The 17,221-nt window shown below is 46.0% G+C and overlaps 3 protein-coding genes across 5 annotated transcripts in view; 2 read left to right on the top strand and 1 right to left on the bottom strand.

Annotated features, from left to right (window-relative positions):
• The window catches only part of LOC108241069 (histone-lysine N-methyltransferase ASH1L), a gene marked incomplete at its 3' end in the record, with an annotated part of 16,279 nt that extends 13,065 nt beyond the window's left edge, over positions 1-3,214 (bottom strand). The window contains exon 1 of the mRNA XM_037980323.1: positions 2,947-3,214. The remainder of the gene's footprint in view (positions 1-2,946) is intronic.
• dap3 (death associated protein 3) overlaps positions 1-13,072 on the top strand; it is a 22,032-nt gene extending 8,960 nt beyond the window's left edge. The window contains exons 1-13 of one of the 3 annotated variants that reach the window (XM_025007774.1): positions 6,712-6,780; positions 7,820-7,861; positions 8,243-8,362; positions 9,348-9,449; positions 9,541-9,649; positions 9,737-9,829; positions 9,910-10,040; positions 11,212-11,292; positions 11,664-11,828; positions 11,918-11,977; positions 12,053-12,142; positions 12,673-12,790; positions 12,883-13,072. In XM_025007774.1, coding sequence (XP_024863542.1) covers positions 6,727-6,780; positions 7,820-7,861; positions 8,243-8,362; positions 9,348-9,449; positions 9,541-9,649; positions 9,737-9,829; positions 9,910-10,040; positions 11,212-11,292; positions 11,664-11,828; positions 11,918-11,977; positions 12,053-12,142; positions 12,673-12,790; positions 12,883-12,968 — 1,251 coding nt within the window. In that variant the 5' untranslated portion in view covers positions 6,712-6,726 and the 3' untranslated portion in view covers positions 12,969-13,072. Of the gene's footprint in view, positions 1-6,711; positions 6,781-7,502; positions 7,688-7,819; positions 7,862-8,242; positions 8,363-9,347; positions 9,450-9,540; positions 9,650-9,736; positions 9,830-9,909; positions 10,041-11,211; positions 11,293-11,663; positions 11,829-11,917; positions 11,978-12,052; positions 12,143-12,672; positions 12,791-12,882 lie in introns of those variants that run through there. The other 2 variants (XM_017424948.2, XM_025007775.1) reach the window with 2 other exon arrangements.
• A 727-nt stretch (positions 13,073-13,799) lies between these two features.
• Positions 13,800-17,221, top strand: part of gba (glucosidase, beta, acid) — a 6,401-nt gene continuing 2,979 nt past the window's right edge. Inside the window, exons 1-6 of the mRNA XM_017424985.3 lie at positions 13,800-13,959; positions 14,105-14,185; positions 15,046-15,243; positions 15,321-15,467; positions 16,762-16,895; positions 16,978-17,150. Coding sequence (XP_017280474.1) covers positions 14,122-14,185; positions 15,046-15,243; positions 15,321-15,467; positions 16,762-16,895; positions 16,978-17,150 — 716 coding nt within the window. The 5' untranslated portion in view covers positions 13,800-13,959; positions 14,105-14,121. The remainder of the gene's footprint in view (positions 13,960-14,104; positions 14,186-15,045; positions 15,244-15,320; positions 15,468-16,761; positions 16,896-16,977; positions 17,151-17,221) is intronic.

Below are 17,221 nucleotides of genomic sequence, written 5' to 3'. Positions count from 1 at the left end.
CCCCCCCCCCTTATTGTACAAATGTACTTTATTTTAATGTGACAGTACAGCAGAGAAACACACCCTAAAAAAAAAAAAAAGCTGAAAAAAAAAAACCCAACAACATTCTGCTCACCAGGAAAAACTTTCCCTCTCACTCACGCTGTGCTTCCGGACGGGCTTCTAACAGAAAAAAGAAGCATCCTCCTCCTCCTCCTCCTCCTCCTGCTCCTGCTCCTCAATCATGGCTCCTTCATTTTCCTCCGTCTCTCATCAAGGGACGGGCTCGTCCATTTTCTAATGAAACGCAACCCCGGCGAGCATTCTTGCGGCCCCCCTTACCCCATCTCACGAGAGCCGCTCGTGAAATAGCTCGTGTGTCTCCCGACACACGCCGGTCTGCCTCCCCCTCACAACTTGAGAGGAGCATCTCGGCCGATGTTTTCTTTTGGAGATCTCAGCGGGCCATCCTCATTTCGCCTCTGGGTCCCTCCACGTACACACAGACCCCCACCCCCCCCTCCTCGGATCACAAGAATCAAACATCTGTTCTGGAGACTGCTCTTACATAACGGCATTGGGAAGCGCTTTCAAGGCCGATCCTGATGACAGTAAAATGAGCTAATAGGCTAAAGAAGCTACATAAGCTACATAGCCAAAGTTCCACCAGTCCGGACGGTAGTTTGGGGTTTCCTTCAGCAGTGATCTAAGCCTATAAACTGAATAAAAATGTGATCAAGAGAACCAAGGTCAGTGGCTTATTAGGCAGGCAGACAGAAGCACAGATTGAAAAGGAAGCCTCGGACAAAGAGGGAGTGCCAAAACTTTTATGTCTTTTTAAAAAATAAACATTGAGATACGAGCAGCAGAAGGCTCCGGCGGTGACACGCCTGGACTTTTTACGTGTCTGCATTGTTTTGTGTTTTTATCTGAGCTCGACTCTTAACAGAAGCCGGCGAGTTCGGATGAGCGCCGCCTGCGTCCTGGAGGGGTTTGGAAGGGGGAAAACGAAACGTCCCGCGGCGTCGAGAGACGCTTCGATGCCTGACTTGTACACGCGCCACCAAAATGGTCAACAATCAATGGCTTGCACTTGTACAGCGCTTTATCTAGTCCAAGGACCCCAAAGCGCTTCACTACAATCACCCATTCATTCAGTGATGGCGGCGAGCTACATTGTACCCACAGCTGTCCTGGGGCGGGCTGACAGAAGTGAGGCGGCCATGACATCGGCGCCACCGAACCCTATGACCACCACCAGTAGGCAAGGCAGGTGAAATGTCTTGCCTAAGGAGACAACGGCTGAGACGGATGGAGCCTGGGCTCGAACGGTCAACCTTCCAGGTACAGGACGAACCCCTACCTCCTGAGCCACCGCCGACCCCAGAAAAGAGAGGTCACGAGGGCGAGGAGAGCCTGCAGAAGACCTGGAAAGTTTCAGGTCTGGAATGTGGGACAGTCACAGACTTAAACGTTTGGCTGTAAAATATAAAAAAAACCCTCAAACTTAGACCACAACCGCGTGGAAACCACTGAAGGTGTCAAAACGCCGGTTGGGTCGCGTAAAGTCCAACTTTCCGTGACTTGTTTAAACTCCGGATGACATTTCTGCCGTGAAGTACGCCTCACCTGCGGCGCTCCAAAGCTGGGCTTGTTTCACAAAAAAACCCGCCACTGCTTTCTATGGGGATCTTTGTGTTGTTTGTTGTTGTTGTTGTTGTTGTTTTCTTCAATTTTTGTCTACGTCGTCCAATGGAGCTGCTGCTGCCGAAAGTTACGGCCCACTGAGCTACACGTTTCGATATTTTGTAGGACTTTCTTTTTAGTTTGTTTTGTTTTCAGATGGGTTGCGATGGAAACCGAAACGCAGGATAAACCAACGGAATAAGGGGTGCTTCAACGCCAAAGCACCAGCACCCTCGGTGAACACAGAGGCGGACGGCGGTGTTCCTGATCAACGCCAAACGCTTCTTTTATGAAAGTCTGAGTGATGGCGGGAGGTTTCCAAACCTAAGAGGAGCCGGAGAACACGCTGACGGATTTCCACCCTCTTCCCCCCCGGAGCGACACGGAGTCAACGTGGGAATTATTCCGTCGCCAAGAGGGGGGGGCAGGAGCTGCTCCCAGGGACTCGACGCTGCAAGCCACGGTCAAATCATGATGACGCCCCCCCTGTGCTTCCCCAGTGCTGCCGTCGTCCAGTCACGGCGGGCTGTCGTCCGTAACGCCGTGATCGTCTGCCTGACAACAGCTGGACACTGGGGCCATCTCCACCTCCTCACATGAGCGGTCCCACCTCCTCACTCACACACCCTCTCTCACACACACACACACACTTTCCTACAGTTTCAAGAGTGTGTTGATTGAACACCGTGTACCTGGGTTATAGATCCAGCTCGGACTCTGGAGGGGGGGTGGGAGGACGTCAAACAGAAGCTTCCCTCTCCCTGATGACTTTGCGCACCTCCTGAGAGCACCATCCGCTTGATGCTGGCGCACTTACAAATCCCACACACACACGTGTTGTTGTTGTCGTCACTCCTATAAGCGTCCTGAAAACATGCCCAGCTACAAACTGAAACATGGAAGTGAGAGGCTTTACATCGAAATGTGCCCGGCGGTAATGTTGTGGATCAGTCCTCCCCCCCTCCACCCCTCCACCCCCCCTTAGAGCACACACACACACACACACACACCTCCTATCTGTCCTCTGCCTGCCAGTCCCCCTGCTGGTGTCAGCAACATTGAAATAAGAAACATCCCCGCGCGCGCGAGGAGAACAGCAACTGCGCTCAGCAACAAGGGGGATAAAATTAGCGCAAAAGAGACGGAAAAGCGGATGCGCAAATAAGCCTGTGAAGCCGCGCGGCGCGCTTTTGGAGCTCGGTCGCGGGTGACAGCCAGGCCCCGCGCGCATTAATCCGGACTGCCATGACAATCTCTAATAAGGCTACGTAGGCTACTTACCCCGAGAGGGAGCGCGTCCCGGAGAGCCAACTGCGTTTTTCGGAGCATGGAGGAGGGCTGAAGGTGTTCGGCCGTCCCCGGCGCTCCTTCTCCGCCTTCGCGCACCAGCGGCGATCCCTTTGGCGCATTCAAAATGTTGCTTTGATTACATAACTAAGGCCGAGGGAGGTTAAAACACCCCCGAAAAGCGAGTTTTATTCCCATCAGAGCGCGAAGAGAAACACAGAGAGAGAGAAGGGGGGAGAGAGAGAGAGAGAGAGAGAGAGAGAGAGAGAGAGAGAGAGAGGCTGAGCAACAACACATCGGCGCGGGTGTTTTCAGATCGTCTCCGCAGCTAGGTGGCGGGCTGGTTGCACTCGCAGGAGCTTTTTATTTATTTATTTATTTATTTATTTATTTTTTAAAAAAAATTTTCTTGCCCACTTCTCTCGGGGAAAAGTTGCGTCGCTCCCGCCAGTTCTCTCGCGCAGACAGAGAGGTGTGTGTGTGTGCGATACTGCGAGATCCGGTATCGATCCGGCCGCCAGGAAAAACACACAGAGGCAAGCGCCGCCGATATCGATCCGATCCGATCCGATCCTTGGAACTTTTTTTTTTTTCTTCTTCTTTTTTTTTTAGCGCGAGCTTCTTCTTCATCCTCTTCATCGCTGTCGTCGTGCTGAATCTGAACATCAGGACTGTTAAAGCACTGATCTCTGCTCCCTGATGTGTTCAGCTGATTGTTTGCAGTTTGAAACCCGGGGACGGATTTGTTTGGGGCAAAGTTTCCAGGAGAATAATTATATGAATTGCATTTTCTGTGAGGGAGTCCTGAAGGCTGAATGACAGCTGAAGGTGACTGAAGAAGCTGAAGCTTAGAGGAGTTAAAACAATCAGAAGCTAAAAGGAGCTAAACAGAAGCTAAAACAAGCAGAACAGAAGCTAAAAGGAGCTAAACGGAAGCCAAAAGGAGCTAAACAGAAGCTAAAACAAGCAGAACAGAAGCTAAAAGAAGCGAAACAGAAGCTAAAAGGAGCAGAACATGAACTAAAAGGAGCAGATATTGATCTAAAAGGACCAAAAGAAGCTAAAAAGAGCAGAATAGAAGCTAAAAGGAAGCTAAAGGGGACAAATTGCTAGTGAAAGGCTGAAGAAAGTACCTAAAATAGCAAAGCTCTGGCTAATTCTAACTTTGTGCTAGTCTTTAGTAGCAAAATGGTAACAAAAATTAAAAGCAGTGAAATATTAGCTAAAAGCTAAAATTAGTAAAATGCTAGCTAAGGCTAAGAAATGTTAGCTAAAAGGACCTAAAATTACAAAATATTACCTAAAACTAGCAAAACACTAGCTAAAAGTACCAAAATGCTGACTATAGGTAGTAAAATACTAGCTAGAAACATTTGAGAGCAAAACTTTAGCCAAAATCACTACACATAAATGCTTTGATTTTTAATTCTTCGTTGTTTTGATTTATCCATAAACAGAATATTAATAATAATTTAAAAAACACATTGTTTTGTTTCTTTCACGGCACTTTGAAGCGGGATCAACAGACTGAAAGTGGAGAAAAACAAACAAAGTATCGATCCCATCAGACGATAATATTGATGTTCGGATCGATCCGCCCCCTCCCCTCCCGTATGAGCTGCAGCTACTCTGTGGGTGCGCGTGTGTGTGTGTGCACGCGTGCTCGGGCTGTCGGAGAAGACGAGAGGGAGGGCGAGGAGTGGGAGGGGGCACGTTGGGTTGTGCGGGAATGCAACTGCGTGGCCATTTTCATGTAGCCAGAGGAGGCGAACATACAGCTCAGGGACTCACTGCGGCTGAGGAGGAGGAGGAGGAGGAGGAGGAGGAGGAGGGCTGCTTGATAAAATGGCGACGACTTGGCTGAAGTGAAAGCTGCCGTCGGGGTTTAATTTCAGGGAGCAGCTCAGAAGTTGCAGTGCGTCATCGTCGTTGTGCGAGACGAGAAGAGACGAGACGAGACGAGATTCGGGAGAGACTAAAAGTTCCTGTCAGAGCAGTTTAGCTCTCGTGCAGATTTTACGCACACTTTAGCAGCGATAAAACAAACACAACTTGGCGATGACGTCAGCACACTAATATTAAAGTTATATATTTTGTTGTAGATGCGGCCATCTTGGATTAGACTGACTTTGTTGTGGATGCACATCCAGTGATCACTTTCTGAAAGTTACATTGAAGATATTTTGCTAACACGTAATGCTAAGGCTTCAAGCAAAGACCCTGTGCTGTGGCGGCCATCTTGGCTCCGGAAGTCTTCTTCTTCTTCTTGTTGGTTTTTATTGGCGGTTGGCAACAAGCTTTCAGTAGCATTACCGCCACTTACCGGTATGGAGTGTGGTTCGAGATGGTCTATAAACTTTTGCTTTCTACCTAATCCCTCCATTAACTCCTGGCTAAACATACACTCACACATACACACCTACTTATATTACCTAGCTTGTATATAGCTTTATATACCCCTCTTTATTATTCTTTACACATTCACACCCATCTTGCTCTACTCAGATTCTATGAAATAGCTTTGTTTTTTTAAGGTACCGAATAATTATTTGAATATGTCTACTTCCCAGATCTCTCCTCAAAAATTCTGTTAAATTAAACCTTTCTTTAATACCTTGACACTCTCTCAACATGCATCTTCTCTCTTCTTCATATTTATAACACTCTAAAATAACATGCTCTATTGTTTCAAACTTCTCACAATACTCACACTTTCCAGTTTTATGCTTCTGTATTTTAAAAAGTGAATAATTAAGCCCTGTATGACCGAACCTTAACCTTGTTATTATTCTTTCCTCCTTCCTGATTCTTCTTCCTTTTCTTTTCCATCCTACAACCTTCTGAATTTTATAAAACCGGCTCCGGAAGTCAATTGAGGAGCGTCCATTTATTTCCTGAAAGTCTAATTAAAATCCATCCAGAGACAGACAAGGAGTTGCTAACAGACAAAGAGTTTACTTTAAATAGCTAACTGCAAACTTTCGCCCATTCTCTTGTAGCCGTTGTTATGTTTTTAAGGTCGATTGGCTGTGGCGGCCATCTTGAATTGGGTCAACTCCAAAGGTTATGGAGTTACGTATGTGTTTATGCAATTGTTGCTTTCTGTAAATTTCATTAAAAGTCATCCAGTGGATATTTTGGAAACAAACACACGATTGTCCTCCTTTGCCTTTTAGCAGCAGGTGATAATTATCATCATAAACCATTTTCACGATCAGAGGTGAACCAGAAGGGGTTTTTCTGTCCCCATACCAAGCTTTAGAAATCAGGGCAGCTGATTCCTGATGTACAACACCGATTTTTATCGTCCACTACTGTAAAAGTCAAGCGATCGTGTGTGTGTTCCTTCGTCTGCCTATTTCAGTGGTCTCCAATCCTGATCCTGGAGGGTCATCGTCCTGCATGGTTTAGTTGTTTCCCTGGTCTTCGGCAGCTTTTCAAGCTCTGCAGAAGTTTGTTAATCACTCACTGATTTGTATCAAGTGAGTCGGAGCAGAGAAACACCTGAAAACATGCAGGATGGTGACCCTCCAGGACCAGGATTGGATGCCAATGAGCCGTCTGTTTGTAAAATGTCTCACAAACCAGTGGGCAGATTTTGATAGAAGTCTCAGAAAGTAATATTTTATTCCAGTTACCTCAAAATTCATAGCTCAGATCTGGAAATGGTGTCAGACTTGACTCCAAAGTTGTATATTCTAATTGTGAACACGCTAACTACTTTTACTCCTGATTATACCTCAGGTTGTAGAGAAGTGACGTGACTGATCGGCCATGTCTGCAGTCTTTGCCACCATCCTACAGCAGATAACTGTTTACGTGATAAAGGTAGCAGTTCCCATTTGGTCACATAAGCCATAAAGGACCAGGATTTGAGTCTTATCCTAGTACTTGAGGGCCACTATCCTGCATGTTTTAGTTATTTCTTGGACACCCCTGTGATAAAGTTACATATATTATTGATACAATGATTTCTATTATATTTTATTTTATTTTTTGCTTTACTACATTTTACACAGACTGTGTTTAAATTCCTTATGAGGTGATTTGCGCTGCAGTTTGCATCATAAAGGGTTTTGATTCATTTTTCTGTAGCTGAAATCATAAATTTGAAATGTATGGCGACTTACTTGTTGATTCAGCTCAAAAATTAAACCTATAAGTGGAAATAATTGTCCCTAATTCATTACAAAAACATGTTGGAGTCTTAACAAAAACTCTGCACTTATAAGAAAAACATTTTGTGTTTTTTAAAGTCTATTACGCCTTTTTATTCTTTATAGTTTTTTTCAAAACTTCATTAAAATGTATCAACAAAGATATAGACAGTAGTAAAGAAATGTATTTTCTTGAATTTATAGACTTAAAAAACATTTTAGAAAGCTACAAAACACTGAACATCCTGAAAACAGTGTTGATGTTATCGTGTAAAAAAGTAAATAATATCATAAAAATATAAAGATGAAGAAAAAACTTGAAAAATCTGTTGAACTCCATTTTCCTTTTCTGTTGACACCGGGCCTGTGTTAGCCGATTGGCTAATATTGACAACACGTCACTTCCGGTAAAGCATGATGTCGTCGTTTATGACAGCACGAGCACGTTGACTTGTGCTGGGGTTGAGCTGTTTACCTCCCCTCAATATATTTATTCTAAACCCCGGGACGTTTTTTTCTTTTGTAAATGAAATTATCCACCATTTTCTCCACGTAACATCCGACGAGCTGAGCCGCAGGTGAGTCGCTTTCGGCGGCTCCGCGCACCGGAAGTGTCCGCAGTTAGCCGTTAGCTTAGCTGCCTGTTTACAAGGTTACACGACGCTAAGCTGAAATGTGCACGTTTTTACACTTTGTTCATCCTGTTTCAGATCATGGCCCTGTACAGACTCACCCTCCGGCTGCGGCCATCTGTAAGATCAACATTTCTGTGTTTTTTAATCGCACCAGGAGAAGCTTTAGCAAAGATATTTAAGCACTTTTGATTAAATATGCCTTTAATTTTTGAGTTTCGTGGTCATGCCTGCGAGAGACAGCTTCTTTTTAGAGTGAAATTCCTATTCTGTGCATCCTCCTGTGACTTGTGACATTAAATAAATCTACAACATAAAGTAAAAACAAAAGCAAACAGTTTAAACTGTGCTTGTGCAGACTTAAATCACATGCAAAACGTGGGATGTGACTGAGAAAGTATTGTGCAAGTGGACTGTGTTGCTCCGCACAAACTTGGATCATCTCATATGTGATCCGTGTCCTGGAGGGCTGTTCAAACTGTGGTTCTGTTGTGTTTTCAGGTGACACACGTCCGGCCTCTTCACACCAGAGGGTCGTGCAGGAGGCAGCAGGAGGCTGCGGCTGACCAGGAGCCAGAACCCGAGTTCTTCTCAGCCCTCAGGACGCAGGAGGAAGACCCGGTAACACAAGCTCAGCTCGCTCGGGGAAACTTTACACATGAAATACGGCCACTTGTACGCATCGTACGAGCAGCTCCATTAATAAATACTTTACCTCCAGCTAGTCTGAAACAGTAATTATTAGGCAGGTAATCCTCTAGCGCAGGGGTGGGCTACCCTGGTCCTCGAGTGCCACCATCCTGCATGTTTTACTTGTTCCTCTGCTCCAACACACCTGATTTGAATCAATAGGTGATTAACAGGCTTCTGCAGAACAAGAGGAGGTGATTTAACCACTGAATCAGGTGTGTTGGAGCAGGAAAACAAGTAAAACATGCAGGATGGTGGCCCTCCAGGACCAGGGTTGCTTACCTCTGGTCTAGTGCAAGAAGTTAATAACACTTGACTCAGATTGTTTCCAGTCTGATCAATAGAAATATAGAAAACGAGGGATTTAGAAGTGCTGCAGGGTCGTTGTGTGAGCCTCAAAGGGGTTTACATAGTTTTAAAAATAGCCAACAGAAGTAATAAAAAGGCACATTGTGAAATTTAAGACAACATGTTTAAAATGACTATTTCACATGGCAAAAAAAGCATAAAAAAGCGGCAGTTTTGCAGCAAAATCTTAGCATCAATGTCCGTTGTTGCGCTTTAAATAAAATCAACTTTATTGTTCCCGTTGAGAGCGGGAAAGTGCTCCAGTGGAAGTACAATAAGCCTGTAATGAAGAAAGATACAGCAGTATGAGATTACTGTGAATTAATAACACTGCAACACTCCTAAAATGGAAAATAAAACAAAAAGGGAATAAAACTGATTTCGTTTTTGGTGCTAAAATGTGACTGCACCCATCCAGAAATGAAGCTCAACTCTGCTATGTGATATTTACTGACTGATGTTGTATTTCAAAATGTTGTATTTTTGTTAACAAAGCTGGCCCGGTTCCAGCACGTGTCTGCGTGGTGGAAAGTGTTTCAAATTATTTTTTCTCTCTATCTCTTCTCAGGCTCATCACTCGGAGAAACACATCAACCATCACTACACTGTCCCCCCGGCTCACGTCCGCTCTCTGTTCCCTCACGGCTTCCCCTACCGCTTCCAGCACCAGGCAGGTTCTGCTAGTGCAGGTTTCTGTGTTCGCTGTAGGCCGGCGTGCTCGCGTCGCCCATGGCTGTGACTGTCCCTGGTGTGATTCTTAGGTGAGGACGTTCAACGAAGCCTGCATCATGGTGAGGCCGCCAGCTCTGGAGGTCATCTCCTACCTGAAGAAAACAGACTTCAGCAAACCTGCCCTGAGATATGTATTCTGTATCCTTCAAAACAACAAAAAAAAAAACAGAACAAGAAACATTTCCTTTATGTCTCTGGGGTTTTTCTCCTTAACGAAGTGTTCAGATGGGTTGAGGGGTAGCGGGAAAACGATGTCTCTTTGTCACACGGTCCACTTCTGCTACACCCAGGGATGGCTGGTGCTGCACGTTCCTGACGGTGAGGCGAACACTAACCCCCCCTCCTTTTAGACGCAGAGCTAAGTGTTAACTCTTCCGCTCCTCCTCTGTTCCGAGCAGCCCACCTGTGGGTGAAGAACTGTAAGGAGCTGCTGCCGTCGTCCTACAAAGCCTCCCGCTTCGATCAGCCGCTGCAAGCCACGGCGTGGCTGCGCAACTTCAAACTCACCAACGAAGCCGTTCTTTCAAAGGTACGATTTAACCCCAAATGACTCTAAGAGGATTAGTGGAGCGAAGCTTTTGGAACGTCTCTTCTTTCTTTAATGTAGTCCTGATCACATTAATTAGGTTTTTTTTGAAGGTCTTTCAAGATTTCTTTTTTTTTGTCCTTAGCTGCTTTTTCACTCACTTTTCTGATCATAATGGTAAACTGTGCTCAAAAAATGAGAAAGAAGGACAACTTAGGGAGCATTTTAGTACGTTTTCTTTCCTCCTGTAAGTTTTCTACATCTTAGAATTACAGTATTTATGAGGCTAACATGGATAATTCTTTTTAAAAATCCTGTGAACTCTTTTTGTTTTCACACATTAGAGTTAGGGATGCTTTCACACAAGCCCTGTTTAGTCCGCTTTAATCAAACTCAGGTTTGTTTGGGGAGGTTTGAACGAGCAATCCAACTCTGATGGTGACCAAAAAAAAGCCTAAAAACCTCGGTCTCGGTTCAGTTGAAGTGAACTCCGGCGCGATTCGAATGCCTATGTGAACGCAAGCGGACCGGAGACCACTCCAAAAGCAGGAAGCGGACTACAGCGCAGGGCCTTCTGGGTAAATACGACCAAAACAAAATAGCCTTTCTGCTGCTAACAGGAGAAATGACTCGTGGTCAGACGTGGACTGAAGAGGAGGTCCTAAAACCGCTAAAATTTGACGCCACTCCATTTGTCTTTCCTTCTCCATCAGAGAGAAATTGCGCTCAGTGTCTTCTTCAGAGGTTTTCGTGTTGTTTCCTTCAGTAGTTCTCGGTGCGGCGCCACCACAGGCGAAGGGGGGGAACAAGTCGCTCAAAGGGTTTGTCTCGATCGACTTGGTGCAGCGTGAATGAGAACCGCAGCAGCTGATAAATGAAACAAATGTTGACATTTTGGTCCCCAACTGAACTGAGTTCACCGGACTGTCAGGTGTGAACGCAGCCTTATTGTTTCACCTACTTTATAAGCAACAGTTTGGGCTTCATTCACTGGATGTTACTGCAGCTCTTCAGGCTGATGTTTCAGCCAAATAAAAGTGAAAGATCCTAAAGGAAAGGTGCAGTCTTGATTTGAAGCTTCATATTTGTGATAGCATAAAGACATAGTTATTTTTATGCAACCAAATACGCAAACCACGAATGTTACTTTTTCCCCTTTCTTTCTTTTTCTCAGTTAAAAACGAAGCAGCGCTACGTGTGGACAAAGAGGGAGTCCACCGAGCAGGGCAGTCTGCTCGGGGAGCTGGTGGATCAGGTAAGAATGTGGTTTCTTTCACCTCTTGAAGAGTTTTTCGTGATCTGCGGCTTGTTTCTACCTCCGGTGTCACCTTCCACCCTGCCGGTCTTGTTCTCTGAATGTGTCACTTTTTTTTTTTTTTTTTTTACCGCCATCTTTCTGTTTGAAGCTGTTTTTATTTTTTTTTTCCTGTGTTGGATGTTATGATAGTCTGATTCCTGTAATAATGACTTCAGAGACTGCACTGGTCAGGAAATGACCTTTGACTTCTCCCCGGTCCCCCATCTTTCCCATCATTTAATCCGTCTGATTCCTTACCCAAACGTTGCCGTTTCATTTCCGCCCTTAACGCTCAGCTGTAACGCTCCGGTGGTGTCTAATTGCTGCAGGGCATCACTCGAATAAAGAGCAGCAGTGATGTGGTGGGGGCGCTGATGAAGGAACTCCGGCTGCAGAGCGGGCAGCCGGACGCAGGCTTCCGATTGGCCGTGGCGGTGGACGGCATCAACGCCCTGTGGGGGAGAACGACCCTCAAAAAGGAGAACAAGAGCCCGGTGAGAGAGAGAGAGAGAGAGGGGGGACGCTCGTGTTTCTGTCCTCGGCAGGGAAAGCTGGACGTGTCTCACTTTGTCCCTTTCCCCAGGTGGATCCGGAGGAGCTCACTTTGATTCACAACCTGAGGAAGCTGATGAGGAACGACTGGGTGAGAGTAAAGCATCGGCTGCGTTTGCCTTTCGGAAATGTTTCTTTTTTTTTAACATTCACCCTGTCTTCTCAGACCGGAGGCGCCATCATCACCACCCTGTCCAGGACGGGCTCCGTCTACACGCCGAAAGACGCCTACTTGCCTCAGGAGCTGCTCGGAGAGGTGAAAGGCCTTTTTTTAATTTATTTTTTCGCCTGTAGCACTCGCTCTCACGCTGCCACAGCACATTTATTTTTGCTTTTTTTTTCTAGCTAACATTGACTGTTAGTCCAGTAATTCCAGATGAAACAGGTTTTTGTTCTCGGAGGAACAGAAACGGTTTGTCTAGTCAGGCTGAACGGTATTCTTACCAATATTATTGCAGTCATCTGCCATAAAATGTTTCTGACAAACATTATATTAAGAGACTGAGGGGGATTATGTAACTCCCATCCCACCTGATGATAATGTGGGGTCAGATGTGCCGAATATTCCGCATCACTTTGGGTTTCTTACGTTCACTCTCGGCTGTGTGGGCTTGACTTCAACCTTGTTTTATTTTTTCCTTTCTCCTGCATAAATCCATATTTTAAAAAAAAAATCATGCTTTATTGATTTAATATTCCTCAGTGTCAGTTTCTTTATTTGTATCTGCTGTAAATGATGATCGAAGCCACCGCCCGCGTCTAAAAACCGCCTGTTCCCCTCCTCAGACGGGGTTTGACAACATGGACCCGTTCGTCCCGGTGTCGGTTCCCGAATACAACGAGGAGGAGTTCGAGAGCTGTTACCTTTACTACCTGGAGCGGAACTGGCTGCAGCACCCACAGAGTAAGCGGCGATGGGGGTTTTGTGACGGCGGCGGGAGGGAGGAAGGCTTTCGCTCTGACTCTGGATTCATTTTGTTTTTGTTTCCCCCTCAGGTCGAACGGAGGCCGGGAAGAAGGAACTTGTCTTCCTGAGCAACAGGAATCCGTCCGTGTTCGAAAAGCTCTGCGGCTTCTTGTAAACGCCGCAGAAATGGTTCCCCTGCTCCACATACACGTCAACGCCGCTGTACGATTTAAACTCTGTCCTGCTTTGATAATAAACACTCATGTAAAGAGTTCAAAACGTTTGTTTTAAAGCGTCTCATATTCGGCTCCTGTGAGCCGCCGCTGAAAGGTGGATAAAAGGTGCGTTTGTGAAGCGGCTCCTTCAGGTTGTGCTGCCTGTGTTCAGCGATCCTCAAAGCAAAGCAGAGCGTCTCGGTTGGACTGGACCTGGTTCTGAATATCTGGACCGGTCCTCCTCGCTGCAGCCGACTGACTCGGCTGTTACGTCCTGGTCCCCGATCTCTGGAAGGCACGAGAGCTTTTCCCCGTAAGAATTCCTCCGCATTTCGCTCCGTGCATCGACCCTTTTGGCTCCGACCAGTTGGTGAAGCCGTCCCCGCAGCATGATGCCGCCACCACCATGCTTCGCTGTGGGGATGGTGTAATCGGTGTCTTTCTTCAGAGCTGCTCTGCTCCGTCAAGGTTATCTCGGATTAATGCCGTCTCTTTTGTTATTTCTGGGGAACCTCACAACAGGAGCACATTCTCGGACACTCAGATGGATCTTATTTAACTAAACCTAGGGTTTCTGAAAGTCAGTGCTTCAAGATGGATAATTTTTTATTTTTCTATTTAACTTCATCAATTTGAAGTATTTTCATAGAGCTGTTGCTTATAATCCAAAAAGGAAAATAAAAATAGCTCAATTTCAGGTTGTAAGGCATTAAAACAATCAAACAGAGGGGCGTGTTGCTCTCGCTGGCGCAACCTGGTGGTTGAATTTAATCACTGCAGCGCCGCTCACGTGATCCCCTCCACGGTCACGTGACCGGGCGCCCAGAAACCGCTTCAGGAGAACCTGACGGCTGTTCGGACCGCAGGGACGGCGGCGTCTGTGGTCCGGACCACGGGTTGGGTCGGTGGGAGGAAGCAGCCGAACCGAGCTCCTGCTAGAACCGTCTCGAGGTGAGTTAAAAATAAAAATAAAATAAACTCTGAATGACAACAAACAGAATATTAGCTGACTGTAAGCGGAAGAGTCGGGTTCGTGGGTCAAAGTCGAGCCAGAACCAGCTGACAGTTTTTATTTGGGTCTGTTTTTTGTCTGCAGAGAAGTTTGAAAAAAAAATGGCGCCTTCACGTGTCCTCCTGGTGTTTGTTTTCATCCCAGCAGAGCTGCTGCTCGGCTCAGGTAACAAAACTTCCCCCAGTCTGACCTGTGCAGAGAAATACATACAAATAAATCCATACATGAAGGGAAAATGAGAGACAGAACTGCCAGAAGTGTGTACTTCTACATGCCTGGTACTTTAACATACTTATACTATGCCCAGAGTAATTTTACTGTACAGTTGTGAAGCAATACTATGTCAAAGTAACTTATAATGACAATGCAGAATGTGCCTTTGTGTCATTGTCAGTTATTTATTTCTCTGAAATCCTAAGAGGTGACAACAAAGTCTTTTTGGATTATATTAATAGGCTACCTATACTAAATCCAGAATAAATATTTCCTAATTTTACAGTACAATTGTGGAGAAATACCACGTCAAAGTGGCAAAGAGATTTGAGAGATATAAATATCTGAAAATGACAAAAATGCATTTTCTGCATTGTCATTATGAGATGCTTTGACATTGTATATCTCAAAATATATACAGTAAAATTAGGAAATATTTACTCTGGATATTAGAGGTGACCTATTAACATAGGTTGTTGTCACCTTTTTGGATCTGAGAGAAATAAATTCTTGAAAATATGACAAAAGCATCCTCTGAAATAGCCTTTTGTGTAACTTTAACGCTGATTTCTCCAAAACTTTACAGTAAAATTATGAAATATTTATTCTGGGTGTAGTAGAAGTATTTTAAAGTAACATGTATGTATAAGTACACACTTCTGACAGTTATGCCTCTCGTTTCCCTTCATGTATTTATTTATTTTCCCGCCTGCCTGTGCTCTCCTTCTTCTTTTACTGTAATGCAGCGTGTTTGCGTGAAATAACCCCCCCCCCCCCCTCCTTTCCTCCATGTTTACGTTTCCTCCTCCCAGGAAGCAGTAAATGTGTTGGCAGGAACTTCGGCCACGACTCCGTGGCGTGTGAATGTAACTCCACCTACTGCGACAGCGTCGGCTCGGTGACCCTGCCCCCCCTGGGTCAGTACTCCACCTACCTGAGCAGCGTGGCGGGCAGCAGGCTGGAGGCCGGTCGGGGTCGGGTCCAGGCCCAGACGAACGGCACCGGATCAGGTGAGGTCTGCTCCGTACGGCCGGCATGGCGGCGTCCTAACGGGGCTTTATCTTTTATTTTTGTTCCCCCTCGTCAGGCCTCAGGTTGACCGTCGCCTCCTACCAGAAGTACCAGAGGATCAGGGGCTTCGGAGGAGCCATGACGGACGCCGCGGCCATCAACATCCTGTCTCTGTCCGCCGGAGCGCAGGAGCAGCTGCTGCGGCAGTACTTCTCCAGTGAGGGTAAGGAGTCTGTCCGCAGAAAGGAGTCGGGACGCTTTGGTTTGGGTTTTTTTAAAGGCAGGTCAGGCTCAGGGAGGCTCGCATCACCTGTGGAGTTTAAATCTGAGATCTGTGGCGTCAAAGCCGTTCTGGTCAAACCTCGGGAATAACGCTGCGCCCGTCACAATCTGAGCAGCTCCTACCTCGTTAAACGTTAACTCGACGTCTGCAGAACGGACCTGCGTGTTGGCTTGACGTCAGCTGGCTGTGGCGGCCATCTTGAGTTGCGGTTTTAAAAGTCAATCAGCTGCAGACCTGAGGTTCATGAGGTATTTAGCTAACAGGAAGACGGGGGGCATTTAGGTGGCGCCGTGATTAGATGCATCACGTTTGTTTTTACCTGTTGAAGGATATAAACCTCATCTTAGGAAAAAAAGAGATTAAAATGAACAGAAAGCTTTTTAACTGAATGCAGAGTCATCGTTCAGACCCGTTTTTATTTATTGTGATCCAAATACTTCGGCTGTTTGAGTCATTCAGCTCAGGAACGTTAATATTTAGCTTTATCTGCAAATATTGCACCGAAATCTCTTCAGTTTTTCTCAAAAACGTTGCTCAGTTTTTGTCCTTTCATGCTCCCCGTAGCTAGCCTTTTAGTAATTGTTAGCTTTGAGCTGCTGTTTTTGCTACATTTAAGGTTGAAGCTGTAGTTTTGCTACTGTTAGCTTTTAGCTAGTGTTCTGTTTTGTTTTGTTTTGGTTTTTTTAACCCTAACAGCTCAGTTTCAGCGTCAGCGTTCACACTGAATTTTGAAATTGGTTTAGTTTTTTTTTTTATTGAATTGAAAATCTTTATTCATTTCATTAAAACAAAAATAACTATATATCCAATAAATAACAACAAAATATAGATATATAAATCATTAATAAAATGAAAGGCAGCAGAAAGAATAAAAAAATCTTATAATATCTGCCCCTTTTTTTTTTTTTCAATTTACTAAATGAAACAATAATAATCTACCAGAAAATGAAAATCAAACAGTTTTAAATCCGTCTTGAATAACAATTCATTTAGGAACACATTAAACTAGTTCATGTTTCCTTAATAATACAGCTTTTTCTTTGCAGTCAGGAGATAATTGGTTTAAAATGTTAAAGTTCTTGGCGTCTGTGAGGCTGCTCGCTCTCAGAGGTAACTCAGGTGCAGCAGGAGGACGGCGGCGGAGGCCTCCTCCCTCCTGCAAAGTTTTAACGTGACGCTTCGAGCGGGATTCTTTATCACGCTGGCTGTGTTTCCCCTCCGTTTGTCCGAACAGGGATCGGCTACAGCGTCGTGCGCGTCCCCATGGCCAGCTGCGACTTCTCCACGCGCCTGTACACCTACGCCGACGCGCCCGGCGACTACGACCTGGACAACTTCATGCTGGCCCCGGAGGACACGAACATGAAGGTCCCGAACGCCGTCCGCTCGCGCAGGAACGCCCCCCCGTCCCACCGCGTCTCTCCTCACGCCTGTCCCCTCTTGCCCGCAGATCCCTCTGCTGCAGCGCGCCGGGGCCATGTCCCCTCGCCCGCTGTCCCTGCTGGCCAGCGCCTGGAGCGCCCCCGCCTGGATGAAAACCAACGGCGCCCTCACAGGAAAGGGCTCCCTGAAGGGTCAGCCGGGGGGCAAGGAGCACAAAGCCTGGGCTCGGTACTACGTCAGGTGAGACAGCTTACCTTCGGACCGTACGCTGCTTCCTATGAGACATTCACCCCGAACGGCGCTTTAACCCC

The sequence above is a fragment of the Kryptolebias marmoratus genome, linkage group LG16 (assembly GCF_001649575.2).
Source record: "Kryptolebias marmoratus isolate JLee-2015 linkage group LG16, ASM164957v2, whole genome shotgun sequence".
Lineage (NCBI taxonomy): Eukaryota > Metazoa > Chordata > Actinopteri > Cyprinodontiformes > Rivulidae > Kryptolebias > Kryptolebias marmoratus.
This window is presented reverse-complemented; position numbering and strand designations above follow the sequence as displayed.